The following is an 18,134-nucleotide window of genomic DNA, read 5'->3' on the forward strand; positions in this document are numbered from 1 at the left end:
ATGCGGGGGACTGGGATTAAAAATAGAAATCAAATATAAATATAGGACAAAACACACATCACGACAAGAGAGACAACACAACACTACATAAAGAGAGACTACACAACACTACATAAAGAGAGACAACACAACACTACATAAAGAGAGACAACACAACACTACATAAAGAGAGACAACACAACACTACATAAAGAGAGACCTAAGACAACAACATAGAAAGGCAGCAACACATGAAAACACAGCATGGTAGCAACACAGCATGACAACAACACAGCATGACAACAACACAACATAACAACAACACAACATGACAACAACACAACATAACAACAACACAACATGACAACAACACAGCATAACAACAACACAACATGACAACAACACAGCATGGTAGCAACACAACATGACAACACAGCATGGTAGCAACACAACATGACAACAACACAGCATGGTAGCAACACAACACAACATGACAACAACACAACATGGTAGCAACACAACATGACAACAACACAGCATGGTAGCAAACACAACATGACAACAACACAACATGGTAGCAACACAACATAACAACAACACAACATGACAACAACACAACATGGTAGCAACACAACATGACAACAACACAGCATGGTAGCAACACAACATGACAACAACACAACATGGTAGCAGCACAAAAACATGGTACAAACATTCTTGGGCACAGACAACAGCACAAAGGGTAATAAGGTAGAGACAACCACAGACACCAAGCCTTGCTCCGTTTGTTTCTATGGTAGAGGCTGTGTTATAGGTAAGACCAGAGGCATATATGAAGAAATAAATCACTGACTGAGCCTAATCAGACTTGCCTGTGGTAATGGTTGTCACAGACAAAGTCAAATGATAAATGCCTTTGCTGGTGTTGCGCGCACATCGAATGATACAACAGCCTGAGTACACTGGACTTGAAACAGTGATACAGATGTAACCATGTGCCATTTGATGTTTCATCTGACCGCCAATAGTGCTCCCAAGTCGAAATTCCCATGTGCATTCCACAGGTCACAGTGAGTGTTCACAACAATGATCAAGATTAGGAATAGTTTCGTGGCACACCTGAGAGTTCCTCAGGTACCCTATTTATGTTGGCCCCTCATCAGGGCAAGTTCCAACGTGCCATGTCCAGGATGACATTCCATGCAATTAAAAACAATAAACGTCTTGACATGTTAGCTATGTCATCAAATCAAATCAAATCAAATTTATTTATATAGCCCTTCGTACATCAGCTGATATCTCAAAGTGCTGTACAGAAACCCAGCCTAAAACCCCAAACAGCAAGCAATGCAGGTGTAGAAGCACGGTGGCTAGGAAAAACTCCCTAGAAAGGCCAATACCTAGGAAGAAACCTAGAGAGGAACCAGGCTATGTGGGGTGGCCAGTCCTCTTCTGGCTGTGCCGGGTGGAGATTATAACAGAACATGGCCAAGATGTTCAAATGTTCATAAATGACCAGCATGGTCGAATAATAATAAGGCGGAACAGTTGAAACTGGAGCAGCAGCACAGTCAGGTGGAAGTTGAAACTGGAGCAGCAGCATGGCCAGGTGGACTGGGGACAGCAAGGAGTCATCATGTCAGGTAGTCCTGAGGCATGGTCCTAGGGCTCAGGTCCTCTGAGAGAGAGAAAGAAAGAGAGAAGGAGAGAATTAGAGAACGCACACTTAGATTCACACAGGACACCGAATAGGACAGGAGAAGTACTCCAGATATAACAAACTGACCCCAGCCCCCCGACACATAAACTACTGCAGCATAAATACTAAAACTACTGCAGTCATCAAACCCTAAAACATGTGATCATTTTTGTATTGTTAGAGTGAGTTTTGTTGTAATGTTAGTGTCGGAAAAATCTAGGCTTATCCCAACGTTTACTATAGTACATACCAGACCTTTGACCGTCTAGAGATATCAACTCTGACAGGGTAGCCCTGGGGTAGAGGGCTGCATTTCTGCAGAATGTCTGCGAGACCTGCTGGTCTGGACAGAGGTCGGCATTTTTCATGCTGCGGTTGGGAGCTGTTGTGAAAACAGACAACTTCGGGAGAGAAATATTTTTGTTATTTGGAGACGTTCGACTTTCTGTTTTCGTATGCGTTAGCCTAGACCTAGCTATTGTATTATAATCACTTATTTGTCTCATTATTCACACCCTTAGAATTCGCTGCTTCTAGTTAAGTAGCCTACAGTGGTGTAAATCACTTAAATCACTTTACAGTGGTGTAAATCACTTAATAGTACTTTCAAGAATTTTTACTTAAGTCGTCTTTTGGGGGTATCTGTACTTTACTATTTATATTGTTGACAACTTTTACTTCACTACATTCCTAAAGAAAAGGATGTACTTTTTTACTCCATACATTTTCCCTGACACCCAAAAGTACTCATTACATTTAAATTCACAGCAGGACATAAAAAATGCTCTAATTCCCACACTTATTATCAAGAGAACATTTGTCATGTGGAAGCTGGGACTCGGGAAGCAAGTACAGGTGGTGAGTTTAATAATAAACGGATCATGGACCGATACAAGCGTTGTATACAGAGAAGAAACACACAGTCAATACTGCCTGGGGAATGGAACTATGGAGGTGACAGATATAGGGGAGGAAATCAGAGTTAGTTGACTCAGAGTTGAAGGCAAACTCTGGGTTTTTGGGTTTCACAAAGCCAGTTCAGCTCAACTCTGAGTCAGTTACTATGGCAACGTACTCCGCGAAGCTAACCTGCTCACTGGCAGGTTTTCTTCAACTAACCCGGAGTTTCTCCTTCTCTTTAGCTGAAGCCTGCAGGTTGAAGGACGTGTCAGACGTGTCCTTTTGTCAGACGTGTCCTTTTCTTGAAGAGCCAGTTATTGAAGCACAAATACTCAGCAGAAATAGAGAGGGTGATCAGACCCCGCTTGGATGTTTTCTCATTCCCTGATGATTATCAGTTTTTTTCCCTGCACAATCGATCATTCATCTGAACAATATTCTCAGCCCTCATTTCGTTCATATGACACATCGTGGACATGCTCTCAGTTCGTGAACAAATTCTTTATGTTGCACTTCGTTTTGGTTTTTTTTGCCAACGGGAGTTTTCTATATAACATCGGTGACGCTGAGCGATGGTGAGTGTCCACTGAGCGCTAGATTTGCTCGTGGTGAGTTTTTACAGTATATATAGCAATATAGCAATATATCAATATTTTGTTTCCTCATATTTAAACTGTATCCTCTGTCACGGCCCCTCATCTGCAGTGTAGGGGTGGTTTCGCCTTCAGGCAGAGGAGGGTCGTTAGTGATTGGAGTCACCTGGGCTCAGGGTATTTAAACTGCTTCACTAATCCCTCTTTTCTCTCTCTCTCTCTCTCTCTCTCTCTCTCTCTCTCTCTTTCTCTCTCTCTCTCTCTCTCTCTCTCTTTCTCTCTCTCTCTCTCTCTCTCTCTCTCTCTCTCTCTCTCTCTCTCTCTCTTTCTCTCTCTCTCTCTCTTCTCTCTCTCTCTCTCTCTCTCTCTCTCTCTCTCTCTCTCTCTCTCTCTCTCTCTCTCTCTCTCTCTCTCTCTCTCTCTCTCTCTTCTCTCTCTCTCTCTCTCTCTCTCTCTCTCTCTGCTCCTCCAGGTATGATCCTGTTTTGTTTGTTCCTTTGTAGTTTTCACTCAGTCATTCACACACACAGATTCACGCATCCCTGCACTTTACATACACCTCACATTATGATACTGTCACACCTCATTCCCTTTTATTTGTTTAAGGTTAATAGTTTTGGTTTATAATAAAGAACCTTTTTGATTGGCCGATACCTGTTGTTCGTGTCCCCTCATTTTTGCCACAGGCTATGAGCCGGCCTGTGACACCTCGTATTATCATAGGAGAGTTTGATGGTTACCTGCTTGGTGACAGAGGGTACCCCTACCAGCCCTATTTGCTGACCCCTGATCCTGAGCCCGGCCTGCAGCAACGTTATAACTTGGCTCACTGCAGGACACGAGCCAGGCTCTTGCGTGTGTTGTTCCACAAAACATGCACCCATCTTTAGTTCGCTTGCCCTGCATATACAGTACCAGTCAAAAGTTTGGACACACCTACTCATTCAAGGGTTTTTCTTTATTTTTACTATTTCCTATATTGCAGTATAATAGCGAAGACATCAAAAATAACATATGTGTAATCATGTAGTAAGCAAAAAAGTGCTTAACAAATCAAAATATATTTTAGATTCTACAAAGTAGCCACCCTTTGCCTTGTTGACAGCTTTGCAGACCAGCTTCAACCAGCTTCATGCTTTTCCAACGGTCCTGAAGGAGTTCCCACATATGCTGAGCACTTGCTGGCTGCTTTTCCTTTACTCTGAGGTCCAACTCATCCCAAACCATCTCAATTGGGTTGAAGTCAGGTGATTGTGGAGGCCAGGTCATCTGATGTAGCACTCCATCACTCTCCTTGGTCAAATGCCCTGACACAGCCTGGAGGTGTGTTTTGGGTCATTGTCCTGTTGAAAAACAAATGATAGTCCGACTGAACGCAAAACAGATGGGATCGCGTATCGCTGCAGAATGCTGTGGTAGCCATGCTGGTTAAGTGTGCCTTGAATTCTAAATAAATCACAGACAGTGTCCACAGCAAAGCAACCCCACACCATCACACCTCCTCCTCCATGCTTCACGGTGGGAACAACACATTCAGAGATCATCTGTTCACCTATCTCAAATTTGGACTCGTCAGACCAAAGGACAGATTTCCACCGGTCTAATGTCCATTACTCGTGTTTCTTGGCCCAAGCAAGTCTCTTCTTATTATTGGTGTCCTTTAGTGGTTTCTTTGCAGCAATTTGACCATGAAGGCCTGATTCACACAGTCTCCAATTGGAACAGTTAATGTTGAGATGTGTCTGTTACTTGAACTCTGTGAAGCATTTATTTGGGCTGCCATTTTTGAAGCTGGTGACTCTAATGAACTTGTGGTTTTTGCGACTGCGCTTGAAGAAACATTCAAAGTTCTTGACATTTTCTGGATTGACTGACCTTCATGTCTTAAAGTAATGATGGACTGTTGTTTCTCTTTGCTTATTTCAGCTGTTCTTGCCATAATATGGACTTGGTCTTTTACCAAATAGGGATATCTTCTGTATACCACCCCTACCTTGTCACAACACAACTGATTGTTTCAAACGCATTAAGAAGGAAAGAAATTCCACAATTCACTTTTAACAAGGCACACCTGTTAATTTAAATGCATTCAAGGTGACTACCTCATGAAGCTGGTTGAGAGAATGCCATGGTTGTGTCATCAAGGAAAAGGGTGGCTACATTGAAGAATCTCAAATACAAAATATATTTTGATTCGTTCGGCACTTTTTTGGTCACTATTATTATTCTACAATGTAGAAAATATGTAAAATAAAGAAAAACCCTTGAATGAGTAGGTGTGTCCAAACTTTTGACTAGTACTGTATCTACCTCAATTACTTCGTACCCCTGCACATTGACTCGATACTGGTACTGTCACGAATCCCGTTTCCTGAGTCTGATATTTGCCAGTGTTCTGTCCTGGAGTGTTTTTTCCGGCGTCCTGGAACACACCCTGTCTGGTTGCCGGGCAATGTAGCCAGTTGGGAGTTCTGATTACCCGCACCTGTATCCCATCAGCTATCTGCACACCTGGTCCTGATCATCATCTCTCATCTTCATAAGCCCGGACCTGACAACCATTCCCTGCCGGATCGTTAGCCATGAACAGTATGTTGTGCCATAGTATCAGCCTCAAGTTGGATAGAATTTGTTTTGTTGTTTTGTACGTCTTGCTTGCCTTGAACTTACCTCCGTTTGTTCTGTCTTCAGTTACTCACCCGGATCATTTACCCCATTCCCGCCTGGTCGTTGGAGGATTCCGCTTCCCCATTGGATCCACCTATTTACTCCCATCAACTCACCACCGCTGCCCGCTACGCCACCTGGATATATCTACCCATTCACATTCACTTGTAAATAAATACTCACCTTCTTCCTACTCTCCTTGTCCTGGTCTGCTTCTGGGTTCAATTTTGAAGAAACGTGACAGGTACTCCCTATATATAGCCATGTTATTTTCTACTCCCTATATATAGACATGTTATTTTCTACTCCCTATATATAGCCATGTTATTTCTACTTGTTATTTTTTAAATCTTTATTCATTTTGTCACTTTCTATTTCATATCTCGTCTTTAACTCTGCACTGTTGGAAATGGATCTGTAAGTAAGCATTTCACTGTTAGTCTACACCTGTTGTCTACGAAGAATGCGACAAATACAATTAGATTTGAATTTGATATGATAATCCACAAACCCCTGAGGTGCCTTATTGCTATTATAAACAGGTCATGAACATAAATAGAACAGTAAACAAGTATTTTTGTGTAATACTGTATATTGTCTCAGCCTATCAGCATCCAGGGATCTAACTACCCGGTTTAAAATACTTCTGTATCCTCCAATAGAAAGCTAAGCCACTTCCAGATGTTGTTGTGGGGGATCTCAGAGATAAGTGTGTGGGCAGGAATGTTGTGGTGTGCAAAGAGGACTGGTGTGTTGATATGTTTATCCTGTACTGGCTGGTTCTGCTGGGGCCAGTCTATAGGTCCTCCCAACCAAACAGTTTCAGCCAATCAGGTGATCTCTATAAGAAGGCCAAGCCCCAGAAAGTTACAGTTGTTCAATGATAAACAAGATACTGTGCCACAACATCATAGAGCATATCATCCCTTCAGGTAAGTGAAGTCAAGCTGGAATTTACATATATCAGGTATTCCTTCATTTGCGCAAACTATTTGAAATACTTGGAATGTTTTCAATGATTTTCTTGATTTTTGCTTTGCAATAAAAGACTAGAGGAATTGTGATATATTGGAAATGTAGCCAATTCTACAGAGATAAACCTCTCTAAGCAGGTGTTCACCAACTCCAGTCTTCCAGTACCACCAACAGCACACCTTGTTGTTGTAGTCCAGGACAAACAAAGCTGATTTAATTCATTGAGAACATGATGATTAATTAACAAGTTGAATCATGGGATCTTGTCCAGGTCTACAATATAAATGCTTACTGTCGGGGGAACTGGAGGACTGGAGTTGGGAAACACTGTTCTAAGCCTTCTGTTATTAAGGTGTTATTAGGATTTGGAAGTATTTGAACTGATGGTCAAATATATCATTTGTTTTTGAAAGTTTGTCAGTGAAAGAAAGCAGACAGAACATTATTGTAAGCCCCTTCACACACAATATACCACAGGTAATGTCTGAGCATGTTGGAGCTTGTCAACAGAGATCATGTTACATCCTTTTACAACTCTAGTGGTTTCATTTGCCTGAAATATGTTGGATTGTTTTTGCATGCTACCTACATGACATTGAATTCATAATTCTGTTCCAGCCAGTCATCCAGAACTACTGTTCTGTGAGAAGAAACCCTGTTTATTGCACAACAAAGAGAAGTTAGAATCAGTCACACGCTGTTGCTACAGTAACCTGCTCCTAGTCCGTATGCTGAGTCCCTGTAGGACTAAAGTGACTTCATGTACTTTATCTGTCCTGCTTGGTGGAATTCCTCACAACTAGGGATTTCACATCTGGTGAGGAACTACACATCTGGAGGGACTAAGCCTATACCTCTTTAGACTTTGTTGAAAGTACTGTACGGAAATGCTGCTTTTCCCAGGTCTCCCTCAAAAATACATTCTCATCTAACAGCACTTCCTGGTTAAGTAAAGGATACATTTAAATAATGGTACAACTGCTGGCTCACAGTTGTATTACTGTATTAGAGTTGCAACCACAGACTGTGGAGCTGTGATGTTGCAACGTGTTCCATAGGGAAATTACCCTCCATTCTGTGGTCAGCAGATCAACTAATCTTGAAGCATTTGAATTTGAATGTCTCAGCTACAGTTTATCCAGCTCCATCCTACCTTGATCAACTGGTTTTACCTCCACCCAACCGTGAGAGACCGTTGATATGACAATTACTCTTGACCTTTAATCTAACACAATGAAGGGACATTTTAGCTTAATCCCTTGATATAAATAAATCCTTTTTTGAAGGAGACTCCGGTCCAAATGAGATTTTCAGTATTCAATGTACAATGTAATGACCGTCATATTACATAGTTTGTAAACTACTATTATGATCTCTAGCAGATTCATGTGTTGCGCTGTAATAGTCAGGTTTTTTCACACCATGAGGCGATCTTCTGCCATTGAAAATAATGGAGGGTTGTTATAGATCTCACAGGGCCACAGAACAAGGTGGATGACGGCACTCTTAGAAAGAGTTCTATTTACAGGGACCTTCTCTACAGAATTAAGGGCTCTAAAATAGTTCTTTGTTGGGTGAAAAGGTTCTGGAACCATAAAGGGTTCTACACGGTCATGAAGAATAACGTTTTTTTAAAGGTTCTAAATAAGTGTACTCAGAGACATGCTTTCCAACCCTTTCACTAAAGTAGTTTCATCATGTGGCCATGCCAATAGAAACACTACCTTTGCATCAGGAATTTTAACAAGAATGTAGCCAGATGTACTGAGTATATCCTAATGTATGTCCCGAAGCATGTTTTCCTTGTGTTGAGCCATTTATGAGACATTGTGTAATGAATATGATGGGAGACAGAGTGCTGGTTTCAAGTGCAGGGTTGCAGCAGGTGTTTATTGGTAAAAGACCACAGGAGGAAGCAGGTAGCTGGGTCCAGGGGCAGGCAGAAGGTCACACAGGGACTCCAAAAAGGTCACAGTACAGGCAGGGAAAAGGCTAATAACGTAGTCCGGGAGATCAGTTTAGAGGTTGACAACAGGAAATCTGATAGGCAAAAGTACAGGCAGGGAATAGGCAAAAAGGCATCGTTAGTGAGGATGGCCAAAAACTATGATACATGGGAGGACTAATATGGAAATAAACAGAGCTCCGACTAGAATGTGTATCAAAACAAACAATACCTCACAATGATGGGGTGCAAAGAACTGAACTAAATAGTGTGTGTAAATGACCCACAGGTGTGTGATCCGGTGATCATAATTCAGGTGATTGGGATCTGGATAGTGAGCTGCGTTCAGGGGATCTATGTGTATGAGAGTGTGAGTTGGAAGCAGACCCATTGCTATTGTGCATTATCATAAAAACCCACACAGAGGGCAATAAACACATGTAGACTATTAAACTTGTTTTGGTTTAGGTAATTACATCCTTTCTCTGTAATCGTTGCTTGTGTGATCAACTAGCAGTTTCTTATAGTTTTACATGGATTGGATTTTATTTTTCTCTTTTTCAAGCAGCAGTCATGAAGGTTGCATCTTTCAACATCCAGAAATTTGGGAAGCGTAAGCTATCAAACCCAAACACCCTTGCTACCCTTGTGAAGGTACAGATACAGTTGAGGTCGGAAGTTTACATACACATTTTTCAACCACCCAACAAATGTCTTGTTAACAAACTATAGTTTTGGCAAGTCGGTTAGGACATCTACTCTGTGCATGACACAAGTAATTTTTCCAACAATTGTTTACAGACATATTATTTCACTTATAATTCCATGTATCACAATTCCAGTGGGTCAGAAGTTTACATACACTAAGTTGACTGTGCCTTTAAACAGCTTGGAAAATGTCTGAAAATGATGTCATAGCTTTAGAAGATTCTGATTGGCTAATTGACATCATTTGAGTCAATTGGAGGTGTAACTGTGGATGTATTTCAAGGCCTTACCTTCAAACTCAGTGCCTCTTTGCTTGACATCATGGGAAAATCAAAATAAATCAGTTAAGACCTCAGAAAAAAATTGTAGAACTCCACAAGTCTGGTTCATCCTTGGGAGCAATTTCCAAACACCTGAAGGTACCACATTAATCTGTACAAACAATAGTATGCATGTATAACCACCATGGGACCACGCAGCCATCATACCGCTCAGGAAGGAGACGCGTTCTGTCTCCTAGAGATGAACGTACTTTGGTGCGAAAAGTGCAAATCAATCCCAGAACAACAGCAAAGAACCTTGTGAAGATGCTGGAGGAAACAGGTACAAAAGTATATATATCCACAGTAAAATGAGTCCTATATCGACATAACCTGAAAGGTCGCTCAGCAAGAAAGAAGCCACTGCTCCAAAGCCGCCATAAAAAAAGACAGACTACGGTTTGCAACTGCACATGGCGACAAAGATTGTACTTTTTGGGGAAATGTCCTCTGGTCTGATGAAACAAAAATGGAACTGTTTGCCCATAATGACCATCGTTATGTTTGGAGGAAAAAGGGGAGGCTTGCAAGCCGAAGAACACCACCCCAACCGTGAAGCATGGTGGTGGCAGCATCATGTTGCTGTGCTTTGATGCAGGAGGGACTGGTGCACTTCACAAAATAGATGGCATCATGAGGCAGGAAAATTATGTGGATATATTGAAGCAACATCTCAAGACATCAGTCAGGAAGTTAAAGCTTAGGCGCAAATGGGACTTCCAAATGGACAATGACCCCAAGCATACTTCCAAAGTTGTGGCAAAATGGCTTAAGGACAACAAAGCCCTGACCTCAATCCTATAGCAAATTTGTGGGCAGAACTGAGAAAGCGTGTGCGAGCAAGGAGGCCTACAAACCTGACTCAGTTACACCAGCTCTGTCAGGAGGAATGGGACAAAATTCACCCAACTTATTGTGGGAATTCTGTGGAAGGCTACCCAAAACAATTGACGCAAGTTAAACAATGTAAAGGCAATGCTACCAAATACTAATTGAGTGTATGTGAACTTCTGGACCCGCTGGGAATGTGATGAAAAAAATAAAAGCTGAAATAAATAATTCTCTCAACTACTATTCTGACATTTCACATTCTTAAAATAAAGTGGTGATCCAAACTGACCTTAGACAGGGAATTTTACTCTGATTAAATGTCAGGAATTGTGAAAAACAGAGTTAAATGTATTTGGCTAAGGTGTATGTAAACTTCCAACTTCAACTGTATATGATTGTATTTGTGATCAGATAAACATTTGGCAAACTATCCTAAAACAAGGATGTTATCCTACATATAAACAGATAAACGAATGAACTTTTTCTCCTTTTCCTTCCATTCGTCCTATCAGATTGTGTCTCGCTATGACATCATAGTGATTCTGGAGGTGGTGGATAAGAGAGAAACTTCAGTGAAAAAGTTCCTGGAGGAATTAAATAAGTAAGTCAAGTGATTTCCCTCATGTGACGCTATAAAATATACAACTGGGGAAACTCCTGGCCTTACATGATAAGTATCACTCATTACAGGTGTGTCATTACAGGGCCAATAAGAAGCAACACTACACTCTGCAAATCAGCACTCGTCTGGGAAGAGACAAATACAAGGAGCAGTTTATGTTTCTGTACAGGTACAATTCAAACCCATCGTCAACTTTACCCTCATAAACCTCTATCTGATGCTGTTCATTTTTTCACATTGTGATCTGATAAAAAAAAAAAAATTATGCAGGAATAATGCTGTTAAATGTGTTGCACTGTTTGTTCTGAAAGGGATGATTTGGTGGACTTGGTTGGTTCCTGGCAATATGAGGACAACCAGGTTGGAGATGTGGACGCCTTCGCCAGGGAGCCTTACATTCTCCGTTTCAAATGTCTCAACACTGGTAAGGGGCACAGGAGTGCTAGAATTAAGCATGATCCATCCATATGGCATTTAATTTAGCAAATAATATGAACGTGACAGACAGACAGCTGGATATTGCAGCAGAGAATGACAGCCCAATCATAAACAGCTGTAATATATACTTCTCATCTTTTCCTGTGTTTCTCAGTGCTGGAGGACTTGGTACTGATCCCAGTGCACACCAAGCCTGACGATTCAGCGAAGGAGCTGGATGAGCTTTATGATGTCTTCCTGGAAGTGAAAAAGAAATGGAAGACTGATGTAAGTTCTGAAATAAGCCATTGACAGAGTTTAACACCTCCCTTGGGTTTAGAAAGTGCACTTGTCACCAAAGACTATATATGAGCCTTTGACAAGTAAAATACAACACCAGACACATGGTGATTTCAAGATAACTAAAAACTGTTTCCTTATTCTGGATGAAACATAACTTTGTTGTTGAATGTTTCTCTCTGTACCAGAACGTTATGATCCTAGGTGACTTCAATGCAGACGGTTCCTACCTTTCTAAAAAGGGCATGAAAGCCATCCGTATCCGCAGTGACAAAAAGTTCCACTGGCTGATTGAAGATGATGTGGATACCACAGCAAACACAGGCAACGATAACACTTATGACAGGTGCCGCACTGAGATTTGTGAAATTCATTATTGAACGCCTCATGTATGAAACAGATGATCACCTATAGAGTTAATTTGACATTTCTTTGGTATTGTTTAAAGGTGGTTAAAATGTCATAAGAGCTGTCATAAGAACTATTATAAAACTAGTGTACTTGTGTGTAATATGGAATGACTGCTGACTTCCTTTTCTGATCAACATCTAGGATTGTGATCTATGGGGATGACATGCTTGAAGCCGTCGTGCCAAACTCTGCCAAACCATTCAACTTCCAGATTGAATACGGGCTTTCTGAAGAAGATGTAAGTATGCAGGTTACAGACTAATTCCATCCTGGTAGATGGTTTGATTACAATACTATAAGTAGATGAAATGAACATGTTAGTAGCCTACATTGTGACAACCTGTCTATAGAAATACAGTACATGTCAAAGTTGAGCCGTCTGGCTCATGTCTCAACCTCTAACTACTCTGCTGTATTAGGCCCTGAAGGTGAGCGACCATTACCCTGTGGAGGTAGAGCTGAAAAGGAAAACACCAACAGAACAGAGTAAGCAGCATCATTGATCTTTATTCTGAATCTCCCAAACTTTCCTCTTAAAAAAAATTGTCAAAAAGGTGTAAAGACAAAAAAACTAAACAGCATCATCTTTACAGACAAATCATTCCACACAGACATTCAAATATCAATCCATACACAGATGCACATATCACCTGACACAGAAAAAATTATTGTAGATATAACAAAATAAATCTGATTTTCAGGCTCTGCGACTGGGAAATAGAACCCTGTACATGGACAGGAGGACGGAGGAAGTGAGTGAAGAGGTGATGGAGAAGAAGCCTTATCCAACCAGAGAAGCTGAATTTAGAGATACTGGTGCTGAAGATGCGGATGGTCAAGCTTAGGAACACTTACGTTGATCTTTGATTAAATCTTACCACAATTACTAGTCATATTAATACTGCATATCATATTTGTATGTCTAGTATAGCTACTGATCTAATACTGATGTGTATCTTGACAGAATCTCAAATAAAGATGATGGAGTGAAAATCCTGCAGTAGTTTATTATATACAAGACCACATTGGAAATTATAATTCAAAAAGGTCATTTCATGTTTTTCCTCTTTATACAATTGATCGAAATGAAAGAAAAAAACTGAGGGAGAGAGACGGAGGGGGGCTGGATTTCACAGGGGGCTGTGATTCAGCAACATATGAGTGCATGGTCTTCAAATGCCAAATCTCTTCTTTCTAGACTTCTTGATTGTTCCACCAGCTGAAAAAAGTGAAAATCTAGACATTAATAAAACCATGCTAAATACTGTACCAGTCAAAAGTTTGGACACACCTACTAATTCCAGGGTTTTTCTTATTTAAAAAAAAACTATTTTCTACGTTGTAGAATAATAGTGAAGACATCACAACTATCCAGTTTGCTGAGTAGTGTTGGAGTCTATTTTATAGATGACATCGCCGAAGTCAAGGATCGGTAGGATGGTCAGTTTTACGAGGGTATGTTTGGCAGCATGAGTGAAGGAAGCTTTGTTGCGAAATAGGAAGCCGATTCTAGATTTAATTTTTGATTGGAAATGCTTAATGTGAGTCTGGAAGGAGAGTTTACAGTCTAGCCAGACACCTAGGTATTTGTAGTTATCCACGTATTCTAAGTCAGAGCCGTCCAGAGTAATGATGCAGGATGGGCGGGCAGGTGCGGGCAATGATCAGTTGAATAGCATGCATTTATTTTGATTTGCATTTAAGAGCAGTTGGAGGCCACGGAAGGAGAGTTGTATGGCATTGAAGCTCGTCTGGAGGTTAGTTAACACAGTGTCCAAAGAAGGGCCAGAAGTATACAGAATGGTGTCGTCTGCGTAGAGGTGGATTAGAGAATCACCAGCAGCAAGAGCGACATCATTAATGTATACAGAGAATTGAACCCTGTGGAACCCCCATAGAGACTGCCAGATGTCCGGACAACAGGCCCTCTGATTTGACACACTGAGCTCTATCAGAGATGTAGTTGGTGAACCAGGCGAGGCAATCATTTGAGAAACCAAGGCTGTCGAGTCTGCCAATAAGAATGTGGTGATTGACAGAGTCGAAAGCCTTGGCCAGGTCGATGAATACGGCTGCACAGTAATGTCTCTTATCGATGGCGGTTATGATATCGTTAAGGACCTTGAGCGTAGCTGAGGTGCACCCATGACCAGCTCGGAAACCAGATTGCATAGCGGAGAAGGTACGATGTGATTCAAAATGGTCAGTAATCTGTTTGTTAACTTGGCTTTCGAAGACCTTAGAGATGCAGGGTAGGATAGATATAGGTCTGGAGCAGTTTGGGTCTAGAGTGTCTCGCCCTTTGAAGAGGGGGATGACCGCGGCAGCTTTCCAATCTTTGGGAATCTCAAACGATACGAAAGAGAGGTTGAACAGGCTAGTAATAGGGGTTGCAACAATTTCGGCAGGTAATTTTAGAAAGAGAGGGTCCAGATTGGGGTCCAGATTTTGCAGCTCTTTCAGAACATCAGCTATCTGGATTTGGGTGAAGGAGAAATGGTGGGGGCTTTGGCGGGTTGCTGTGGTGGGTGCCGGGCAGTTGACCGGGGTAGGGGTAGCCATGTGGAAAGCATGGCCAGCCATAGAGAAATAATTATAAAAATTCTCAATTATAGTGGATTTGTCGGTTGTAACAGTGTTTCCTAACCTCAGAGCAGTGTTTAGCTGGGATGAGGTGCTCTTATTCTCCATGGACTTTAGTGTCCCAGAACTCTTTTGAGTTTGTACTGCAGGATACAAATGTCTGTTTAAAAAAGCTAGCCTTAGCTTTCCTAACTGCCTGTGTATATTGGTTCCTAACTTCCCTGAAAAGTTGCATATCATGGGGGCTATTCGATGCTAATGCATAACGCCACAGGTCGTTTTTGTGCTTGTTAAGGGCAGTCAGGTCTGGGGAGAGCCAAGGGCTATATCTGTTCCTGGTTCTACATTTTTTGAATGGGGCATGCCTATTTAAGATGGTGAGGACTTTTAAAGAATAACCAGGCATCCTCTACTGTCGGGATGAGGTCAATGTCATTCCAAGATACCCCGGCCAGGTCGATTAGAAAGGCCTGCTCGCAGAAGTGTTTTAGGGAGCGTTTGACAGTGATGAGGGGTGGTCGTTTGCTCGCAGACCCATTACGGATGCAGGCAATGAGGCAGTGATCGCTGAGATGTTGGTTGAAAACAGCAGAGGTGTATTTGGAGGGTGAGTTAGTTAGGATGATATCTATGAGGGTGCCCGTGTTTACAGATTTGGGGTTATATCTGGTAGGTTCCTTGATAAATTGTGTGAGATTGAGGGCATCAAGCTTAGATTGTAGGATGGCCGGGGTGTTAAGCATGTCCCAGTTTAGGTCACCTAGCAGCACGAGCTCAGAAGATAGATGGAGGGCAATCAAATCACATATGGTGTCGAGAGCACAGCTGGGGGCAGAGGGTGGTCTGTAGCAAGCGGCAACGGTGAGAGACTTGTTTCTGGTTCATTTTTAGAAGTAGAAGCTCAAATTGTTTGAGTACAGACCTGGATAGTAAGACATAACTCTGCAGGTTATCTTTGCAGTAAATTGCAACACCGCCCCCTTTGGTAGTTCTATCTTGTCGGTAAATGTTATAGTTAGGAATGGAAATGTCAAGGTTTTTGGTGGCCTTCCTAAGCCAGGATTCAGACATGGCTAGGACATCCGGATTGGTGGAGTGGCTAGGGCAGTGAATAAAACAAACTTAGGGAGGAGGCTTCTAATGTTATCATGCAAGGCTTTTACGGTTGCAGAAGTCAACAAATGAGAGAGCCTGGAGTGGACGTAGACACTGCAGGGCCTGGATTAACCTCTACATCACCAGAGGAACAGAGGAGGAGTAGGATAAGGGTACGGCTAAAGGCTAACAGAACTGGACGCCTAGTACGTTCAGAACAGAGTAAAAGGAGCAGTTTTCTGGGCACGGTAGAATATATTCAAGGCATAATGTACAGACAAAGGTATAGTAGGATGTGAATACAGTGGGGGTAAACCTGTGCATATAGTCATAATGAAAGAGATATTGTCTCTAGAAATAGCATTTAAACCAGGTGATGTCACTGCGTGTGTGGGAGGTGGAACTAAATTGTTAGCCGAGGCGTGTCGAGCAGTGCTAGAGGCTCTACAGTGAAATAAAACAATAGTTACAAACCAGAACAGCAATCGACACGGCATTGTGACGTTAGGGAAAGGCATGCGTAGCCGGGTGATCATACAAGTCCAGTGTGTGGCTTCAGGCAGCTAGCGGCACGGGGCTAGCAGGCTAACAGAAAGGACTTAGAGGGATGACGCCACGGGGGGAGAAGGCATACAGCTCAAATCGAAGTTGAGTGTCAAGTGTTTTTTATTTTTGCCAAGTCATGTCTCAAGTACAACAATTTGTGACTAGAGTAGTACTCCAGTCCAAGTAATGTGACTCGAGTCCACATCTTTGTTATTTGCTAAATCAAATTACATTTGGATGGATCTTAATTATAGCTCTCCGGTTTCCCCTTACCAGTGTTGAGACATTTTAAAGCAGAGAATGCAAGGCTCCCTGGCGAAAAGAAACCCCCTGTTAGTCTAGGGTTAATATAATTCATATGAACAAGTACAAGGCTGCTGCTGTTTGACAGTTTTCATTCTCCCTAGGGGCATGCATTTTTTGCCAGAATTTCTTTAAAACCATGTGACCTCTTTTGAAAATATCTATACAGCTAAGTGGAAGGTAGCCTAGTGATTAAGAGTGTTGGGCCAGTAATCGTAAGGAAAGCAGGCTTTCATCAAGGATCTCTCTGTACTTTTCTCCGTTCATCTTTTCCTCAATCTTGACTAGTCTCCCAGTCCCTGCCACTGAAAATCATCCCCACAGCATGATGCTGCCACCACCATGCTTCACCGTGGGGATGGTGCCAGGTTTCCGCCAGACGTGATGCTTGGCATTCAGGACAAAGAGTTATTGGGTTCATCCGACCAGAGAATCTTTTTTCTCATGTTCTGAGAGTTCTTTAGGTGCCTTTTGGCAAACTCCAAGCGGGCTGTCATGTGCCTTTTACTGAGGAGTGGCTTCCATCTGGCCACTACCATAAAGGTCTGATTGGTGGAGTGCTGCAGAGATGGTTGCCCTTCTGGAAGGTTCTCCCATCTTCACAGAGGAACTCTAGAGCTCTATCAGAGTGACCATCGGGTTCTTGGTCACCTCCCTGACCAAGGCCCATCTCCACCGATTGCCCAGTTTGCCAGCTCTTGGAAAAGTCTTAGTGGTTCCAAACTTCTTTTCCATTTAAGAATGATGGAGGCCACTGTGTTCTTGGAGACGTTAAATGCTGCAGATCTGTGCCACTAAACAATCCTGTATCGGCGCTCTACAGACAATTCCTTCAACCTAATGGCTTGGTTTCTGACATGCACCATCAAATGTGGGACCTTATATAGACAGGTGTGTGCCTTTCCAAATCATGTCCAATTGAATTTACCACAGGTCAATCAAGTTGTAGAAACATCAAGGGAGATCAATGCAACCAGGATGCACCAGAGCTCAATTTCAAGTCTCATAAATGGTCTGAATACTTATGTAAATAAGGTGTTTATTTGTAACACACTTGCTAAAAAAAAAGTCCAAATCAGTTTTTGCTTCATCATTATGGGTTAGAGGCAAAACGTGATCAAGTTTAGGATAAGGTTAACGTAACAAAATGTGGGAAACAAATCAAGGGCTCTGAATACTTTCCAAATGCACTAGATGAAATGAACATGTTAGTAGCCTACATTGTGACAACTTGTCCTAG

The 18,134-nt window shown here is 41.9% G+C and overlaps 1 protein-coding gene across 2 annotated transcripts; it reads left to right on the forward strand.

Moving 5' to 3' along the window:
- Positions 1 to 6,680: 6,680 nt before the first annotated feature.
- Positions 6,681 to 13,360, forward strand: LOC109879092 (deoxyribonuclease gamma-like). Of its 2 annotated transcripts, XM_031825728.1 has the most exons (11): positions 6,715 to 6,770; positions 9,048 to 9,128; positions 9,327 to 9,412; positions 11,130 to 11,218; positions 11,322 to 11,408; positions 11,551 to 11,663; positions 11,832 to 11,944; positions 12,145 to 12,302; positions 12,509 to 12,605; positions 12,787 to 12,853; positions 13,069 to 13,360. In XM_031825728.1, exons 3-11 carry the CDS (start codon positions 9,332 to 9,334, stop codon positions 13,086 to 13,088), a joined length of 825 nt encoding a protein of 274 aa, XP_031681588.1. In that variant the 5' UTR covers positions 6,715 to 6,770; positions 9,048 to 9,128; positions 9,327 to 9,331; the 3' UTR covers positions 13,089 to 13,360. The 2 variants fall into 2 exon arrangements, with proteins under 2 accessions (XP_031681587.1, XP_031681588.1); XM_031825727.1 differs by lacking the exon at positions 9,048 to 9,128 and having other exon boundaries at positions 6,681 to 6,770.
- Positions 13,361 to 18,134: the final 4,774 nt, after the last annotated feature.

This window comes from Oncorhynchus kisutch, linkage group LG5 (assembly GCF_002021735.2).
Source record: "Oncorhynchus kisutch isolate 150728-3 linkage group LG5, Okis_V2, whole genome shotgun sequence".
NCBI lineage: Eukaryota > Metazoa > Chordata > Actinopteri > Salmoniformes > Salmonidae > Oncorhynchus > Oncorhynchus kisutch.